The sequence below is a fragment of the Conger conger genome, chromosome 1 (genome assembly GCF_963514075.1).
Source record: "Conger conger chromosome 1, fConCon1.1, whole genome shotgun sequence".
Lineage (NCBI taxonomy): Eukaryota > Metazoa > Chordata > Actinopteri > Anguilliformes > Congridae > Conger > Conger conger.
Window position 1 is genome coordinate 8270634 of NC_083760.1, and position 18407 is coordinate 8289040.

Sequence of the window (18407 nt, forward strand, 5' to 3'; positions counted from 1 at the left end):
ATGGAGGAGCAGGGGAAGAAGGAGGGAGAGGGAGAGGGAGAGGGGGAGGGAGAGGAGGAGGGAGGGGAGGAGGAGGAGGAGGGGGGGGAAGAGTCCTGAGCCCATGCCAGCACCAGCAGTGACCACAGCACTGACACACATACCAGCCCCATAACAGGGCTCATCCTGGGAGAGAGAGAGAGAGAGAGAGAGGGAGGGGGAGGGAGGGGGAGAGAGAGAGAGAGAGAGGAGGGGAGTGAAGTAGAGAGAGATGGGGAGGGAGACAGAGAGGTAGAGAGGTACAGAGAGAGGGGGAGGGAGTGAGAGAGGTAGAGAGAGAGGGGGAGGGAGGGAGAGAGGAGGGAGAGAGGGGAGAGAGGGAGGGAGAGAGAGAGAGAGGGAGGGAGAGAGAGAGGGAGGGAGAGAGAGAGGGAGGGAGAGGAGAGAGGGAGGGAGGGAGAGAGGAGAGAGGGAGAGAGGGAGGGAGAGAGAGAGGGAGGGAGGGAGAGAGGGAGGGAGAGGAGGAGGGAGGGAGGGAGGAGAGAGGGAGAGGGGGAGAAGGGGAGGGGGAGAGGGAGAGGGAGCGGGAGAAGGGGAGGGGGGGAGAGGGAGAGGAGAGGGGGAGAGGGAGAGGGAGCGGGAGAAGGGAGGGAGAGAGAGAGGGATAGAGGGCTTGCTCCAGTCCCTTATTTTTCAACTCCTACCTCCTATTCCTTGCTCCTTTTCTGCTCCGAGCTCCACCCAGAGAGTACAGGAGAGGATAGAAAAAGGGGGGCGAGGAACGGATGTGAGGACGGTGAAGTGGAGAATGTAAATTAGGTCATAGGGCGACATGGCTCTGGCAGTAAGAGCAGTTTTCTGGCAGTCGGAGGGTTGCCGGTTCGATCCCCCGCCCGGGCTGTGTCGGAGGTGTCCCTGAGCAAGACACCTAACCCCTAAATGCTCCTGACGAGCTGGTCGGTGCCTTGCATGGCAGCCGATCGCCGTCGGTGTGTGAGTGGGTGAATGAGAAGCATCAATTGTACAGCGCTTTAGATAAAAGCGCTCTATAAATGCCAACCATTTACCATTTAGGTCAGTTTGAAGCCACATCAAACTGTGTGACACGTTTCCCGCTCTGCCCCTCCGCAGTCGGCCCTGCTGACGGTGGTCCGGAGGGACTCGTTCGCCGCCACTGAGAAGGAGATCTTCCAGGCCCTGTGCCGCTGGTGCCGGCACAACGGGGACGCCGGGGCGCAGGAAGTGATGTCAGCCGGTGCGGCTGCCCCTCATGAGCCTGACGGAGATGCTGAACGTGGTCCGCCCCTCGGCCTGATCACCCCCGACGACCTGCTGGACGCCATCAAGACCCGGACGGAGAGCCGCGACATGGAGCTCAACTACCGCGGCATGCTGAGTGAGGTCTGCCCGCCTGCTAACGTGCTAACCTGCTAACGTGCTGACCGCCGCCTCAAGCAGCTCAAACTACCATGCTGAGTGAGTGCGCCTGCCCGCTAACGTGCTAACCCGCTAACATGCTAACCGTCGCATCATGGAGCTCAACTACCATGCTGAGTGAGTGCACCTGCCCGCTAATCGTGCTGACCCGCTAACATGCTAACCGTCGCATCATGGAGCTCAACTACCATGCTAAGTGAGTGCACCTGCCCGCTAACGTGCTGACCCCGCTAACATGCTAACCGTCGCATCATGGAGCTCAACTACCATGCTGAGTGAGTGCGCCTGCCCGCTAACATCCTAACCGTCGCGTCATGGAGCTCGATACTGCGGTAGCTGAGTGAGCGCGTCCGCCCGCTAATGTGCTAACCACAGCGACATGTGCCCTGTGTTCAGCTACTGCAATATGCTGAGTGAGTCCACCCGTCTGCTAATGTGCTAACCGTGGCATCACCAGCCTACAGACTGATTTTACAGAGCTATCAATCATGCCGTCATGCTGTTCAGCTGTACATATTGTGCAGTAAGAACAGCTGACAGGCAGACCGAAACAGGCAGGCAGACAGACATGCAGCCCGCTGAAAACAGACATACAGACACGCAGACAGACCAGCAGACAGGCAGACAGCATGTGCTTGCAGCAGCTCTTCCTGTTCTGCATTCGGGAAAGCAGCAAATCCATTTGCATTTTCCAGTTCAGTTCACCGCAGCATTAGCGTTGGTCAGGATTCAACGCTAGTTTCTGGGCTGCATCAAGGACTGTTAGTGCATTAGGGCCCGGCTCCTCCCTGTTCCTGTCCGCACGTACGCACTAGGGGGATGCACTTTCATTACATTACATAATAGACGCTCTTATCCAGAGCGACGTACAGTTGATTAGACTAAGCAGGAGACGATCCTCCCCTGGAGCAATGCAGGGTTAAGGGTCCTTGCTCAAGGGCCCAACGGCTGTGCGGATCTTTTTGCGGCTACACCGGGGATCGAACCACCGACCCTGTGGGTCCCAGTCATGTACCATAACCGCTATGCTACAGGCCCGCCCCTTTCTCTGAACTTTGACCCCTGACCCCGCAGTCCCGGAGGAGAACATCGCCACGATGAAGCACGGCGCCCAGGTGGTGAAGGGCGAGCTGAAGTCGGCCCTCCTGGACGGGGACACGCAGAACTACGACCTGGACCACGGGTTCTCCCGGCACCCCATCGAGGAGGACGGCCGCTGCGGCATCCAGGTCAAACTGGGCCAGCCCTCCATCATCAACCACGTCCGGCTGCTACTGTGGGATCGGGACAGCCGGTACGGCCCCAAACGCACCCCCGTCCCCAAACGCACCCCCGTCCCGGGCCCACGCTGCCGGAGCCAAAACCGTAACACGTATTTCTGTCTGAAACTGAGACGTGAAATCTCATTTCTTTTTTTGTTATTTCGCTAAATAAGGTTAAAATATTGTCAATGAGGTAAGGCGGTTCTCATTTCAAGATTTGCCTATGGACTAGGAAAAATTCACTTATCGACCAAATATTAACTGAAAAAACAAGCACCTATTTTCTACTTGAGAGAATGAATAAGACCAGACTAAAACACTTCTTGCCGCGTGCAGTGTAGCAGTGTAGATGCAGTGGTGTACATGCCCCGTGTGCCTGAAGCTAAGATACTGTTATCTTGACATCTTTATTGCAGGGAGGGGTTTATTTCTCAGGTTTCTCCCTCCTTCGCGGTCCTTTTCCCAACAGGCTTTGCTCTCGAGAGCCAGGCACCCAAAGGCTGCCGTGGTTCATATTAAAATGTATATGAATATATGTTTATGCATAACCCTGGTACAGGCTAAGGCTGTCAGAAGTGGTCTCGGTCTTTCATCTCTCTAACACTGCATATGAGAACAGGCAGTTCCAGCTCAGCTATAATGGAGAGCTGCAGTATTGATGTTCTCTATCTCACCCTGTTTGTTCTGTTCTACCCCCCCAAAACCTCCTCTTTCTCTCACTTTCTCTATCAATTTATTTTTCTTTACTATCCTCCCTGCATCTCTCTGCCTCCGCCTCCCCCATCTCCCTCCCCACCCCCTCCTCCTCTCACTGTGTTCTCTCCCTCTCTCTCTCTCTCTCTCTCTCTCTCTCTCACCCATCTCTGTGTAGTTCGTACTCGTATTATATTGAGGTGTCCATGGATGAGCTGGACTGGGTGCGTGTGGTGGACCACTCCAAGTACCTGTGTCGCTCCTGGCAGAACCTGTACTTCCCACCGCGAGTGTGCAGGTAAATGCAGCGTGTTTAATGGCTGCGTTTCCCTCTGACAGTACGAGCCTGTGTGAAAGCGTGACGCAGTGGTAATGCCTGTGTTTCTGGCTCCCGTTTTCAGATACGTGCGCATTGTGGGGACGCACAACACCGTCAACAAAGTGTTCCACCTGGTGGCCTTCGAGTGCATGTTCACCAACAGCACCTTCACTCTGGAGAAGGGGCTTCTGGGTAAGAATGGGCCCTTTTCGGCCATCTTAGAAAGAAACCGGGAGACTTTTGGGAACATTATTTCATTCAAAAAAACAGTGGTTAAGAAAAAACCTCCCCGATGGGAAGAAATCTCAGGAGGAACCCGGCTGTATAGGAGGGGATGCCATCCTCCGTTGGCCTATAGGTTAAATTGGTAACAGATAAGGTATTAAACTAGCTGGTATGTATCCAGTGTTTATTTAACGTGTGGCTGTGTCTCTCTCTGGTTTTGGGCAGTGTCTGGTGTTAATTCTCTCTCTCTGGTTTTGGGCAGTGCCCGTGTTAATACTCTCTCTGTCTGGTTTTGGGCAGTGCCCTCTGTTAATACTCTCTCTCTGGTTTCGGGCTGTGCCCTGAGTTAATACTCTCTTCCTCTCTGGTTTTGGGCAGTGCCCTGTGTTAATACTCTCTATCTCTGGTTTTGGGCAGTGCCCTGTGTTAATACTCTCTTCCTCTCTGGTTTCGGGCAGTGCCCTGTGTTAATACTCTCTTCCTCTCTGGTTTTGGGCAGTGCCCTGTGTTAATACTCTCTTCCTCTCTGGTTTTGGGCAGTGCCCTGTGTTAATACTCTCTCTTCCTCTCTGGTTTTGGGCAGTGCCCGGGGAGAACGTGGCCACCGTGGCCGCCTGTGCCAGCGTGATCGAGGGGGTGAGCCGGAGCAGGAACGCCCTGCTGAACGGAGACACCCGGAACTACGACTGGGACTCGGGGTACACCTGCCACCAGCTGGGCTCTGGAGCCATCGTGATCCAGCTCGCCCAGCCCTACATGCTGGGCTCCCTCAGGTTTAAAAATCTTAAATGCTTTTCAAAACACCTAAATTCCAAGTCACAAAGTAAAAGAGTCAGAACATCAGGAATCAAAAACTAAAATAAGATAAAAAAATATAATCATAATAATAATAATAATAATAATAAATCATTTGTTTATTAACAATGACTTTCTTCATGGGAGAAGGCGTGTGGTATACCTACCTGAAAATAGAGTAGGGATGTCCATATGTATTTATCATATCTTCCTTACCCAGAAGTTACCAACCATGTTCTCTGGTGCGTGTGTCTGTGTCTGTGTCTGTGTCTGTGTCTGTGTCTGTGTCTGTGTCTGTGTCTGTGTCTGTGTCTGTGTCTGTGTGTGCAGGTTACTCTTGTGGGACTGCGATGACCGTAGTTACAGTTACTATGTGGAACTCTCCACCAATCAGCAGCAGTGGCTGAAAGTGATAGACCGGTCTAAAGTGGGCTGCAGGTGAGCTCCTCATCCATCCTCATCTTCCTCTCTTCCTTCTCTCTCTCTCCACTCTGCTCTTCTTCTCACACCATTTTTTACTCATTCGTTCTAACATAATACGTCTGGCTTCTCCATTTGCTCTGCACTAAACCTTTCATTTTTGACACAGAACTGTCAGTGAGCGCTTTCAGCAATGAGGACTGCTGTCATTTCTGTGTCTCTCTCTCTCCCTCAGTTATCTTTCTCGTCGTTTCTCATTCTCTCTCTCTCTGTTTCTGACTCTCCTTCTGCTTTTCGCTCACTCTTCTTTTTGCTGTTTTGGGGGTCATTTAATCGGGTGGTATTTCATGAGATTCTTCTTTTGTATTATGTAGGTTTTTTATTTATTTGATCTCTCACACCCTTTGTTTAATGTTATACCCATTTTTTTTTTGAGTATAACATTAAAGTCTCTCCTTTCTCTCTCTCTCCCTCTCTTCAGGTCCTGGCAGACTCTGACATTCGACAGACAGCCAGCAGCCTTCATTCGCATTGTAGGAACTCACAACACAGCCAATGAGGTGAGAGCAGGACCCAGCCTGCCCTACGCACTGCTATAGCTACAGCGATACCATCACCAGTAAACACACACATATTTAACCTGCCCCGTGCTGCAGACTGAGCCTGTTCACCCTGCACCGGAGCTAAACATAAACCTGTATCCTCAGCCCATCTGCTCCTTACTAATACTCCATTCCCACTGCACCTACTGTGGCTGCTGTCTTTGGGTGGGAAGGTTATGTATTTTCTAATCCCAGCTGTGACACTGAAGACTTTGCCTTAGGTCTGCTTGTAGTCTAAACCATTACTTAGTGTAATGATTGAGCGCCTCTCTCTCACTGACTCACTCCTCTTGTTCTCCCTCCTTTTCTCAATCTCTCCTTCTCTTCATTCGTCTCTCTCTCTCTCCCTCCCTCTCTCTCTCCCTCTCTCCCTCCCTCTCTCTCTCTCTCTCTCTCCCTCTCTCTCTCCAGGTCTTCCACTGCGTCCATTTTGAATGTCCGGCCCAGCTGGACGTTGAGGTGAAGGAGGGCAGCCCGGGGCAGGGCTCGTCCGAATCAAACTCCATCTCCCAGCAGCCTCAGCTGCCCCGCCCCCCACGGCCCTCGCGCTCCCAGAGCCTGCTCTCCTCCCAGCCCTCGTCCAGCCAGAACCAGGCCTCCTCCTCCTCCTCTTCCTCCTCCTCCCCCTCCCGCTCCCAGCAATGAAGGACCCTGGCAGATAATAGCCCCTTCCCTGTGCCCAGGGGCTCAGTAACCTCCCCCCACCCCCTCCTCCCTCCCCCATCCAACCCCCGAAATCTGATTGCACAGGCTTGTCTCTGCAGGGCACCCTACCTACCATGCTGCTACGCACGTTATTATAAAACAGCCCCCTTATGAAGTTAACCTGTGGCACCACACACAGATAGGAAGAGCAGTGAGACGGGGGGTGTATTGGCAGTCTCACTCAACTGACAGGGTCCTGCTCAGATCAGGCTTTCGCTTTTTGTTTTGGGCTCAAAAATTAAGAAAAGAAGAAGAAGAAGAAATTAAGGACAGGAGGTAAATAAGGATGGGTATTCAGCTGAGAGTGTGTTGATATTCGGTGAAAATGAAAATGAAGTTGGGCGCAGTGCTCAGTCTGAATCTGTCCCATCAGCCCCCACTGCCTGGAGCTGTGCTGACCAGGGAGGGGGGTGTGGCCGCCCCACTCCCATACGCATGTCATCAGCACTTTGGAAATAAGCACTGCTGTATCGATCTATTGATCCGGCTCGATTGTGCTGTTCGAGAAACTGAGGGCACTAGAAGATATTTTATTTAATTTATTTTTTTACCCAAAGAAGGTGTGATGGCGTGCTCTCCGTTTTGCACGGGTAAAAAGCATTTTGTATAGATGGAAATTGAGAAAAAGAATTGAAACAAAAAATGGTTTCAGCGTTTGAGATTATATACAGCACTTTAACTGATTATCGGGGGGGGGGGGGGTGTACCAAATTCGACCAAAGGAATGTATAACTTTATTGGGCTTCCTGCCGTGCTTCTCTATGAAAGAATTGATTAATTTGGGGCAGGAGATATCGAGGCCATGCGCTTCATAGGAATAGTTTGATCTTGTGCCCCCCCTCCCTCACCCTCACCGTCACCCCTACCCCTACAACTTTCCATCACCCCTACTCCTACCCCACCACACACTTTTACACTTAATTTATTGTGCAATTACCGAGGTGGCCACGCCGATATTATGTCTGCTCACCCAAGGCGACGCCATTTTGTTTGCTTGAAGTGTGTGCTCTTCTGTGTTCTATGAAGGAATGCGGCTAAGCCAGCCCAGTCGTTTATACGCTCCCCAATGTCTGCATGGTTTTTTTCTTTTCTTTTTTTTACGGGACGGATTCTCTTCCCTTTATCTGAAGAGGTAAACTCACCCTTTGCTTCTCTCTCTCAGTCCGTCTCATCCCTTAATCTTCCCCTTTTTACTGTTCTCTCTCTCTCTCTCTCTCCGCTACCCCGTCTTCCCTCTCTTCTGTGCCTTCCTCTCCTTCTCATCCCTCCGTCCGTCCCGCCTCCGCTGGAAACCGATCTCAGATTTAAAGCGATAAATCTCCCTGACTTGGCAATGCAAGATTTGGCTGTCTTTGACAGAACATTTTGCGAGAAAGTACAGAGAAAGTTGAAGATGACAGGATAAATAACAGGATGACGTGCTGAATGAAAGTAGCGGTTATCCCCTCTCCTCTCTCCTATATATTCTTCTAGCACTGAATGCTCCTCAGAGTTTATTATTTGTGTAGTTGTGATTTTTAATTTAAAGACGAATATATGGATAATTCTGATATGCATATTGTTGTTACTCCTAAGGAACGCCTGATTATTATATACATATTATTAAAGTCCCTGTTATTTCGTATCTCATCGAATTGTGAATTTTGAATCACAGCCGTCTTTAGATACAGGTGCTTGGTTTTGTACAGTATTGTGCTGATGGTACCAGTGCATGCTGGGATATATACAGGGAAGTCAGAGGTGTGCCAGGGTTACCTGCCACTACTATGTACAGTGCAAAAAGAGGGGTTCTGCATCTTACTGCGGATAACCCGTACCACATCCCACCCATTTCAGTGTGTTACCTGTTGTCTTACCCAGGTTGTAAACTTGAATAAAAACGAGAATGAATAACGTCTGTTATTTTGTCTGTTAAAGAAAATTAAAAAGCACACATACACACCGAGACTCAACAGTGCTCCCATTTTAGGAGCATTTGCTTCTGATTGGTGTGTGCCAAGATGTAAAAATAATTTAGAAGCACATCTACCAATTGGGATGCATTAGTTTGCTCCTAAATATTTAAACTCATTTAAGCAAATTTATGAACAGATTGTTGAATATTTTTTCTCAGCTCTGCTCTATATCTATATCTGGCCTCTGTCACTTCAACGACAATCTCCCTTCTGATCCATTTGCTCAATTTTGTCGGACAGCCGCATAGTGTCATGGTAACAGAAGGTCCTGCCATTTTTTTCCGTTTTACTATGGACGCTCCTGGGGAGGTTCAAAGCTCTGCCAGTCTTTTTATAACCTTATCAAGCCTCATCAAGCCTCATAACAACTTCATCTCAAAGTTCCACTGGTAGGTCATTGGTCTTCACCATGGTTTGACTGATCTTATATGCTTCAGTTGTGCCGCCCTGCAAAGTTGTGACGTATTCTGCTATAGTGTCGTTGAACGCCAGTGAATTCAAAATCTACGTCGGCACTATGTTCGTTTATATATTGATGGATACAGAAACGAACAAAACATATATTTTTTTACTTCAGTTTACGCTTTAAATAATCAATGCATTAGGTGCATTCTGCTTGTTCTCCGGTCAAACGCAGATGTTCTGTAAGTGTTTGTCCGTATAGCCAGTGAGTACCGAAGGCTGGAGTCCTTGGCGTTTGAAGAGTAACCTTTACATCCTGCCGATTCCCAAGGCACTGGTGGGTTTTCTGCGGATCCCCACTCCTGGCTTTAATCTCCACCAAAGCGGGAAGGTTCCGCAGACTTCAATTTACGAAGAGGGGGACCAACAAACGAGACGCGATTGCATTAGGCTCCCGTCTCGAAGGGGAAATAATGAGCCGGTGTGTCGATCAGGCGCCGGGGCCTTGTGAGTGACACCATAATGCCACTTTCATTAAAGACAGAAAATATAAAACAGCCGGCTTCCCGGAGCTTCAATTACTGTCTCTGGCGCTGCATTGCGTTGACCTGGGGTGGGAAGTGGGAGATTGAAAGGCATCTCGGAAGAAGGTGGGAAAGATGATGAGATCGACGGTGTGATGAAGGCAAAATCAAGTGACAGACAGGCTTAGCTCTTGATTATGTTAACAACTCGCATGTTAATATGAATACATTCATTCAAATGCGACATCCATAATATCATGCGAAACGTACTCCAAACCAACATTTTAATTGTTGGTGTACTGTTTAGGGATTGGAAAGAGGGACTCTTAGTGTACCAAGGGCCTACATTTTCAACCATGCGTTGGCATAAGTCTTAAACAACATGCAAGTACAATCATGTAAAATGTAAAAACAATAAAATAAAATACATCGTTACAACAAAACCACCTCTTTTGAAGCACAGTTCATGGGCCTGTGATTTTCTAATGTACTAATTTATTCATGCCTTCAAATTGATACATCTATTCCACAGATTTTGCCTAATTTCAGATAAAGGGTGTTCCTAAGTGTGTTATAACCCAGCATAACCAGATCAGCGTTTAGGAATGAGCTGGGCAACTCACAAACCAATGAAAACAAACCTCCATCGCCCAACACTGGTCTATAACAGCGCTACATCTGCCAGTTAACACCTTATTCCGTCTTACACAAGTTACATAACCCGCGTATAGTCGATGTGCCGCGTGCGTGGGACGATGAGATGACACCACGGTTTCGTACCTGACGACGCGCTGTGAAATTACAGGGTGTTAGGCTAAGCCCTCGTTCAGAACTCAATATCTTACATAAAAGCTGAGGGTATGGGCGCGTAATCTGGGTTAGAAGTGTGTATTTAAGAGAAGAGCGTAGGTGGTGGGATGGTGGCAGGGGTGTGGGTGTGGGGGGGTCACGGGAACGCTGAATTGAGCGGCCCTGACGTTGCCTTGCGTGGGCGGGCGGCGGCGTAGTGCGACGCTTTGCGAGCCGGCCGCGCAACGGGGAGGTCGCAGGTTCAATTCCCCGGGGCGTGCTCGAGGGCATCCGCATTGTTTCAGTAAATATCCACTTGTGCGAATGGACCGTTTAAAAGGGGAGCGCAGAGAGAGATAACAGCGGCCGCTGAATTCTAAAGTAAACGTTGCTTTGGACTAATCTCCTGTGATGTGGGAAGTGGCGATGCGGACGGAGATGGGCGAACGCTCGACGGCAAACGGAGCCTGATAAACGCCGTCTCAGACCGGCCGCGCCTTCGCCGGTGAGGCGGCCACTAATGGCAGCATCAGGGTCTCAGTGATCTACAATTCTCAGTCACCTTTTCCAGCTCTCTCTCCTCCTCATGTTCCACTGAGAGGCAGAGCACAGAGAAACGACAGCTCAGGTACATCTGAGGGAAAGGGCGTGGCACTAAAGCAACATCTCTCGGGCCCTTTCCTCTGCTGGGTGAGGTGAAGACAGTTCCAGCACATTCCTCCCCAGGATCCGGAACATTCTCTGGGGCTTGAACTAGCCAGAGAGTTCCAGGATCCCACGCTTCATTGCAGCGGTTTGTTGATCCATACATTGAGTTCCACTTCAAATGAAGCCAGATAATGGTGGGCCTGCTTCTGATTTAACATGGGGGGGGATTCCAATGATTTTCATTGGAATAGAGTATGAGCAGTATACTGAATATGCAGTTTCGAACACGGCCTCTGTGTAAAGTATGCAGTCATCCTCCTCCTCCTCCTCCTCCTCCTCTGTTCTCTCTCTTTCTCTCTCTCCCTCTTTCTGTTTTCTCCTGTCCAGTTTGCTTTATCATGACAAGGAGGCTTTCTTAATCTATTATCAATCACTGAATTTTAGCACAGCTAGATTTTGTGCCTACAGCCAGGGACGGGAGTTAAGAATATATGCCTTGCTCGGAGACTTCAATTCCGGTCTAATTCAGCGCAGATCGTCGATCTTTATATTATGCGGATGGGTGGCGGATGGCAATTAGGTTCATGCATATCCATATACAACTCCATTAAGATTAGTAGATCTGCCTGGCATCGGGTCTGCGTGGAAGGCAAGCAATCGGCTTGGCTATAAATACCTGATGTTGTTTCTACAGTTTATCAGCGTTCTGTTCTTTCTCATTAACTAAATGCATAAATAATATGACGAAAACATGCACAGAGCAAAATATTCCACAATATTACTAATTATAGGACAATTATTACATAAAAACAAGGTATTAATTTGTTAACTTAATGAATGATTAAATTATTAATTGGATTTATATATATGTTTTGGTATGGCATTGTGGTTGACAATTATAGCATGTAATTTGGTGTGGTACAACATATTGTTGTTCACTCATAACAGTTCAACAATTGTGTCTTTTTTTTAACTAGGCTATGTTTCAGTCAGTCTAATCCGTGTTTGTGGGTTGAATCACAAATTAAATTATTCAGATCCTGTTTTTAATTGGACTGTTTTTAATTAGAATTCTTCTCTTTACAACACAAAAAATTAGTACTTATCCTGTGTCTTGTTTTGTTTACAGGGTATAATTTGATCTTCAGTGATATTTTGATACTTTTACTTTTTCCGATTCCCAGAACTCTTTTCTCTGTTCACCTGTTCCGAGACCTGCTATTCCAGGAGATGGATGACTTCATCGGAACTACAGACACTTACAGAAACCCCGCCGTCCTCCTTGTTCCCCTTTGTAATTACAACCATTTACCAAAGACATTGGCACTTTCCTTTAATGCTCTGCTCTTTATTTTCCTCTAACTTTATTCAGTGTTTCTTGTAGGTTTTCACTCCAACCCCAACAAAGCACACTTCATTCAATAGCTAGAGCGTACCTGGAGATCTATTGTCCTGTGGGTCTTCACTCCAACTCTAACAAAGCAAACCTCAGTAAACAGCTAGAGATCTTGTTGAGCTGCTGAATCAGGTGTGTGTGGTGTGTAGAAGTGAAAACCTACAGGAACAGCCCTTCTGTACATCTGCAACCTTCACCCATCGCCCTGCCCCAAGGGACAGCAAACCTGGGGAGTATTTCACAAGGCTGGCAAACTCACCAAGCTTGACTTCTGCACTGAGTAAAACCTGGAACCCCCTCAAATATGGAACATGGACCCGAGGAAAATATCTGTTCCGGGTTTATCAGAACCGGAAGTCCGGCTTACTCGGTTAGTCAGCTTTGGGAAATACCCCCTGGTCCTGGATCAAATCAAATGGTATGCTGATTTTCATTGATCAACACTTAATTGATCAATGTGAGCAGTTAATTACACAGTTAACTCGCCTCGCCTGGCTTCTTGGGTCTGAATCGGTGGCTGATTTAAAGGACCAGGGTTTCCCTCAGTCCACAAGTCCTCAGTTTTATAAGGATGGACCACTAGAGGGCGTAGCTGGCCAGGCAGTTGCAGAGATCGGCGCTGGCAGTGTATAAATTCCGTCTAACAAACATTAACCGTAGTTGCCTCAGCTTCATTTCTCGGTTAACTTTTTTTTCAGCCCAATCTGGAATTGATATGTTTTACAGCCCATATACATGGTTTATACCCCCGCCCCGGGGCATAGGTCTCCCCCACGCCCCGTCTGCTTCCGCCCGAACATCAACCCGAGACAGGGTACATTCAATTTGAAATGTGAGCTGTCCTGAATCGAATCCGAAGGAAGCAATCAGTCCTGAGAATGGCGATGCTGAGGTTGGGTGGGGGAAATAACACCTTGCTGATGCCGACAATCTGGCCGTCGGACAGTAAGCAATACTGTCAACTGACTTTATATACTGTAGATGGATGCCGGCTTTTTTAACCTACTTTTAACTGCTACTGACATGACTACTACCTCCCCATCCAAGCTGGTCCAAGTGTTTCTGCCTTGCTGGCCTTCCTAATAATCCAAGGCCAACGTTGTGTCCAAAAGAGCTTACTTGCCTACTAATCAGTATACAAATTGTATGCAGCATAGATACCCAATAGTAGGTATGTAAGCTGTTTTGGACACTGATAGACATCCGGGAAGACAAGTTGTGTTCTAATAGGAATTAACAAGTCACAAACAGAAGCCATTAAGTTCCGCAGACAAGGGCCAAAGTCAATATAAACAAACTAAAATCAACAGTGATCAACAAAGAGTAGACAGGCTTAAATGGGTACATATGATGAGGGGAAATATAAAATGAACTAACAGAGTAAGGGGAAAGCTTACGATGGGGTGCTCTGCAGAAATAAAACTCATGAGATGTTTGTTAAGATACCCGTAATTATAAAATAAAATAAATGTATTTCTAAAAAGAAAAGCATATTAATCACAGCTGTGGCATTCTGTGATATAGATCTGAGAAAGCGTTTCAAAGGTGTGGAAGAGAAAATGTTTTAACTGCAAAATGATCCACGACTGGGGCTGCTCGATATAGTCTATTTACAAATAATTTCTATTGACATCACTTTCCGCCTAGCTATCAAAATGTATGTGTTTGTGTGTGTGTGCATGTGTGCATGTCAACAGCACATAAACTGCATTTTATAATATCTGCTCAGTCAAATCGCTCTCTCCCCCTCTCCCTCCCACCCTCACTTTCTCTCCTATACGATCCTCTCTTCCTCTCTCTCTTTCTCTCTCTCTCTCTTTTGCCAGAAGGAGGTTTTCCTCAGTATTCTCTTTCATCTCCCAAACCCCCCCTCCTCCTGCCTAGTTTACAGCCTCATAAAAACTAATTAAGCATCTACTCTGGGATCTATGGAGCCATCACCTACAGTTAAACCAGGACTGTTAGCCCAGGCCTCCTCCCTCCGTACGAGAGGAACGGTTTAAAAAACATGTTTTTTTATTGGGGGGGGGGGGGGGGGGCGTTTTGGGAAAACTAATTCTGGCTAATTGTGTGCTCCACAAAGTACCCTCTTTTTCCCTCTGTAGTTTGGAGCAGTTTAGCGCTACTTTGATCAGCAGATTGGGCGATGGAGGAAGAGCCCTCCAGGAAATCTCTCTGTCCCAGTGCACCCTGGGATGCAGGAGGACTGTAACCCTGCCAGGCTTTTAGGCGCGTGTAGCAGGCCACATGTTTCTCCCGCAGAGCACACGTGGAGGGCGGAGCTGCTAAACCCGTCACGCGGCATCCGGCCGGAGTGACATCCTGTGTAGCGTCAGCGTGTGTCTGTACTCATTCTCCCCATGTCTGTTTCCCCCCCTGCGTCATGCTGTGCTCACAGCATCTCACACTACACCCTGTAGCCCGCCTGCAGTTCTGCAGGAAAGCACTCTCCCTGCTGACAACACCCTGTAGCCCGCCTGCGGTTCTGCAGGAAAGCACTCTCCCTGCTGCCAACACCCTGTAGCCTGCCTGCGGTTCTGCAGGAAAGCACTCTCCCTGGTGACAACACCCTGTAGCCTGCCTGCGGTTCTGCAGGAAAGCACTCTCCCTGGTGACAACACCCTGTAGCCTCCCTGCAGTTCTGCAGGAAAGCACTCTCACTGCTGACAACACCCTGTAGCCTCCCTGCAGTTCTGCAGGAAAGCACTCTCCCTGGTGACAACACCCTGTAGCCTCCCTGCAGTTCTGCAGGAAAGCACTCTCACTGCTGACAACACCCTGTAGCCTGCCTGCGGTTCTGCAGGAAAGCAATCTCACTGGTGACAACACCCTGTAGCCTGCCTGCGGTTCTGCAGGAAAGCAATCTCACTGGTGACTACACCCTGTAGCCTGCCTGCGGTTCTGCAGGAAAGCAATCTCACTGCTGCCAACACCCTGTAGCCTGCCTGCAGTTCTGCAGGAAAGCACTCTCGCTGGTGACAACACCGTGTAGCCTCCTTGCAGTTTTGCAGCAAAGCACTCTCACTGCTGACAAAATTTGCAGGCTGGTGTTCACCAACCAGCTATACAGTCTGCTTCGGAGCAGTGGACAAATGCTGTTGTACAGCTGAGTTGGCAGACATCCTTTTGAGGGGGGGTTTAGAAGGTACCTGCTACCCAGGGGACTGTTTAATTTTGTAAACACTTTTTTGGTTTCCCTGCCACAAATCGTTTCCCACAAAACTGCCAGGGGATGGCATCGTAAATAAGAAAACAGCTATTCTATAGACTAACATGTATGCACATGGATTTCTGACGCAATCCATTTTAATGATGTTTGCCTGCATCTCATATTAGTCTTTATGAATCAGCTTTCATTAAGGCAATTACATTATTCAACATTATACATTATCCAAATCTGAAATAGGGGAGTACAGAGCCAAATCTTGAAAAAGCATTAGGGACCTCACTGTACATATTTTGTCATTTCCTCCATCAGCTGTTCTGTTTTTCATGCGTTCTTCTTCAATTTGGGAGAGAGCACACAAGAACACCTCCAAACTATATGTTGTCAGCCACCACGCTGGACTCACACAGACATAAGCTAGAGGAAGGAATATTGAGTGCCTACTATTGAGTATACACATTGGATGCAACTTGTTTGCAACACCTATACTCAATAGTATGCAAATGTGCTGATTTGGACACAGCCTTTGTGAGTAGCTCAGGAGTTGAACCCTATTGACCAGCAGGGGGCGCTGATGTGCGATCACATGCTGTCATATAGCTGACTGAAGCCCTCCCATCCCTGGGTAATGCTGGAGGCATTAGTGCATCTCCCTCCTCTTTCAGTGGTTGGAGTGGTGTTGTCATCTAAAATAGAGGATAGAAGTTATTTGATAAGCAGAGAATGATATCTTATGAATATGACTACACTATGACTACACAGGGATTGTCAATCTTTTTTAATCAAACAGGCTAGATCAGTGGTCTCCAACCCTGGTGCTGGAGTGCTACTGGGTCTGCTGGTTTTTGTTTTCGCCTTAAAATCAGCACCCTGTTGGGACCCGGGTAACCAGCTGAGGTGAGGTAACTGCGTAATCAACTGCTCTAATTGATTAATTAAGTGCAGAGTACCAACGAAACCAGCAGACACAGTAGCTCTCCGGGACCAGGGTTGGAGACACTGGGCTAGATACATCCCTTGTGTGTCATTACCCCAATACCTCAGATATCACCCATCGAGGGAACATTACCACTTTTGACTGTGTAAAACTGAGTATACACTAATTGGTGCATGAGGGTTTGCAAGTAAAATTGTAAGAATAAGTTTGCAGGAATGTGTACAGTGTATGGCTTACCTCCACTGAAACTCCACACAAAGTTTTCCGAAAGTGCCTGGTTGTTGAATGCTACCCAGGAGGGCATTAACAGAAGTGTTCACCCCTCCAATTTCTTCCTATTAAATGAATCAGGTCTCCTTGGAGACCGCGTTTTCTTTTTTCGCAGTCCTCCTCAGGGCTGAAAACAACAAAGTTTCACAGCATAGATAAAGAGTGCAGACTCACCTTAAACTAAACTCATTGGTTAGAATTACAGAATGCTGTACACGGAATTGTTGTTCATTGGTTACAGGTTAATTGGGTAACTCTTTGATTGGATGTACAGTACATACAATATGTTTCTGTGCAGGTCTAAATCTATATTTTTTGATTCTCAAGTGTGTGTGTGTGTGCATTTGGGTTGTCTTCATATTTGATGTCTCATTAATTCATTAAGTTCCTTAAGTTCTCGTGTTTATTACGGTATATGTGTGTATAAGGGTGTGTGTAAGTTCTGCCTTTGAAGTGGTGCGGTACAGTCTCCGGAGGCCTCGAAGCCTGGGGCTGGATTAATCTTGCGATGGGGGGAGACACTGCGCTTTGATGGGAGATGGCCCCTCTCTGCCAGCCCACCCGCCCACCCACACGCCTTGTCCCCTGGAGCCTTGCACTGCTCAGCCGTCCCTAGTCTTCCTCTCTGCACCGCGGCTTGTGAATGCGGGGCTCAAACAAGTGTAGAAAATGTGCCGTTTCAGTATTCCGCATTCAGTGTGGTTAATTAATAATAGGAATTATGCATTAAATAATCTCATATGCATTTCACTACGGGGGATGCATGTAAAATATACCGAGGTGCTTATTCAAGGGAAAAAAAAAAGTCTGCAACAAATGCAATGCACATGATGCAATATTAATTTATTTTCTTCACCTTTATGATAAACTTGAAGTATCTGACAGGCTTGCTGGCAGGTCTCCACCACAGGCTCTGCCCCTCTCTGGCAGTCTTTTCAAAAATAAATAAATAAATAATAATAATAAATGGTAAATGGTTGGCATTTATATAGCACCTTTATCCAAAGCACTGTACAATTGATGCTTCTCATTCACCCATTCACACACACACTCTCACACTGATGGCAGTTGACTGCCATGCAAGGCGCCGACCAGCTCGTCAGGAGCATTTGGGGGTTAAGAGTCTTGCTCAGGGACACTTCGACACAGCCCGGGCCTCCAACTGCCAGACGACTGCTCTTACTGCCTGAGCACATATATATATATATATCCACCTATATTTCTGAGGTGGAGCTGTCAGATCACGTATGCTGCAAAGCCACACCTGTTACCAAACAAACAAACAAACAAACAAACAAACAAACAAACACTTAAATAAATGTGTCTTTAACTTGGTGCTGTAGTTACTGTCCTAATTCCTTCCTGACTGGGGTAATGGACATACTGTTCTTGGCTGTACAACTGATTCTTTGTGAATTGTAGCTTATCTGACCTGCTGTGTGTACTGTGTTGTTTGTTCTAATGACCTTGATATGCAATTTGTTCAACTTCAGTGCATTCACAGAGAAGCAGGAGGATAAACAATGCTGTGGTTTGAGGATGTTTGTTGCTGCAATTCCTCTCTTGACTGTTAGAAGTCCAAAATTACCTATTGTACCTTTAATCCTAAAAATGATGTAAGGCTGAAAGTCTCAGATGAGTTGCCACTAATCAAAAGACACTGGTGAGTTCGATTTGGGGGGTACCCTACACCAGTGATCTTCATTCCTGGTCCTGGAAAGCCACAGGGGGGTGCTGGCTGTTACTCAGCACTCTATTAAAGCAGTTAATTACACAGTTACCTCCCCTCACCTGGTTTCTAGGGTCTGAAATGATTGTTGATCTAAAAACAAAAACAAAAGTCAGTACACCCTGCATCTCTTCAGGACCAGGAATTAAAACCA

General features: G+C 47.7%; 1 protein-coding gene across 1 annotated transcript in view; it reads left to right on the top strand.

Moving 5' to 3' along the window:
- btbd9 (BTB (POZ) domain containing 9) overlaps positions 1-8331 on the top strand; it is a 12536-nt gene extending 4205 nt beyond the window's left edge. The window contains 10 exon segments of the mRNA XM_061258658.1: positions 1111-1227; positions 1229-1283; positions 1286-1375; positions 2491-2710; positions 3550-3669; positions 3773-3882; positions 4499-4688; positions 5041-5148; positions 5612-5690; positions 6144-8331. Of these exon segments, the coding sequence (XP_061114642.1) occupies positions 1111-1227; positions 1229-1283; positions 1286-1375; positions 2491-2710; positions 3550-3669; positions 3773-3882; positions 4499-4688; positions 5041-5148; positions 5612-5690; positions 6144-6377 (1323 nt within the window). The 3' untranslated portion in view covers positions 6378-8331.
- Positions 8332-18407: the final 10076 nt, after the last annotated feature.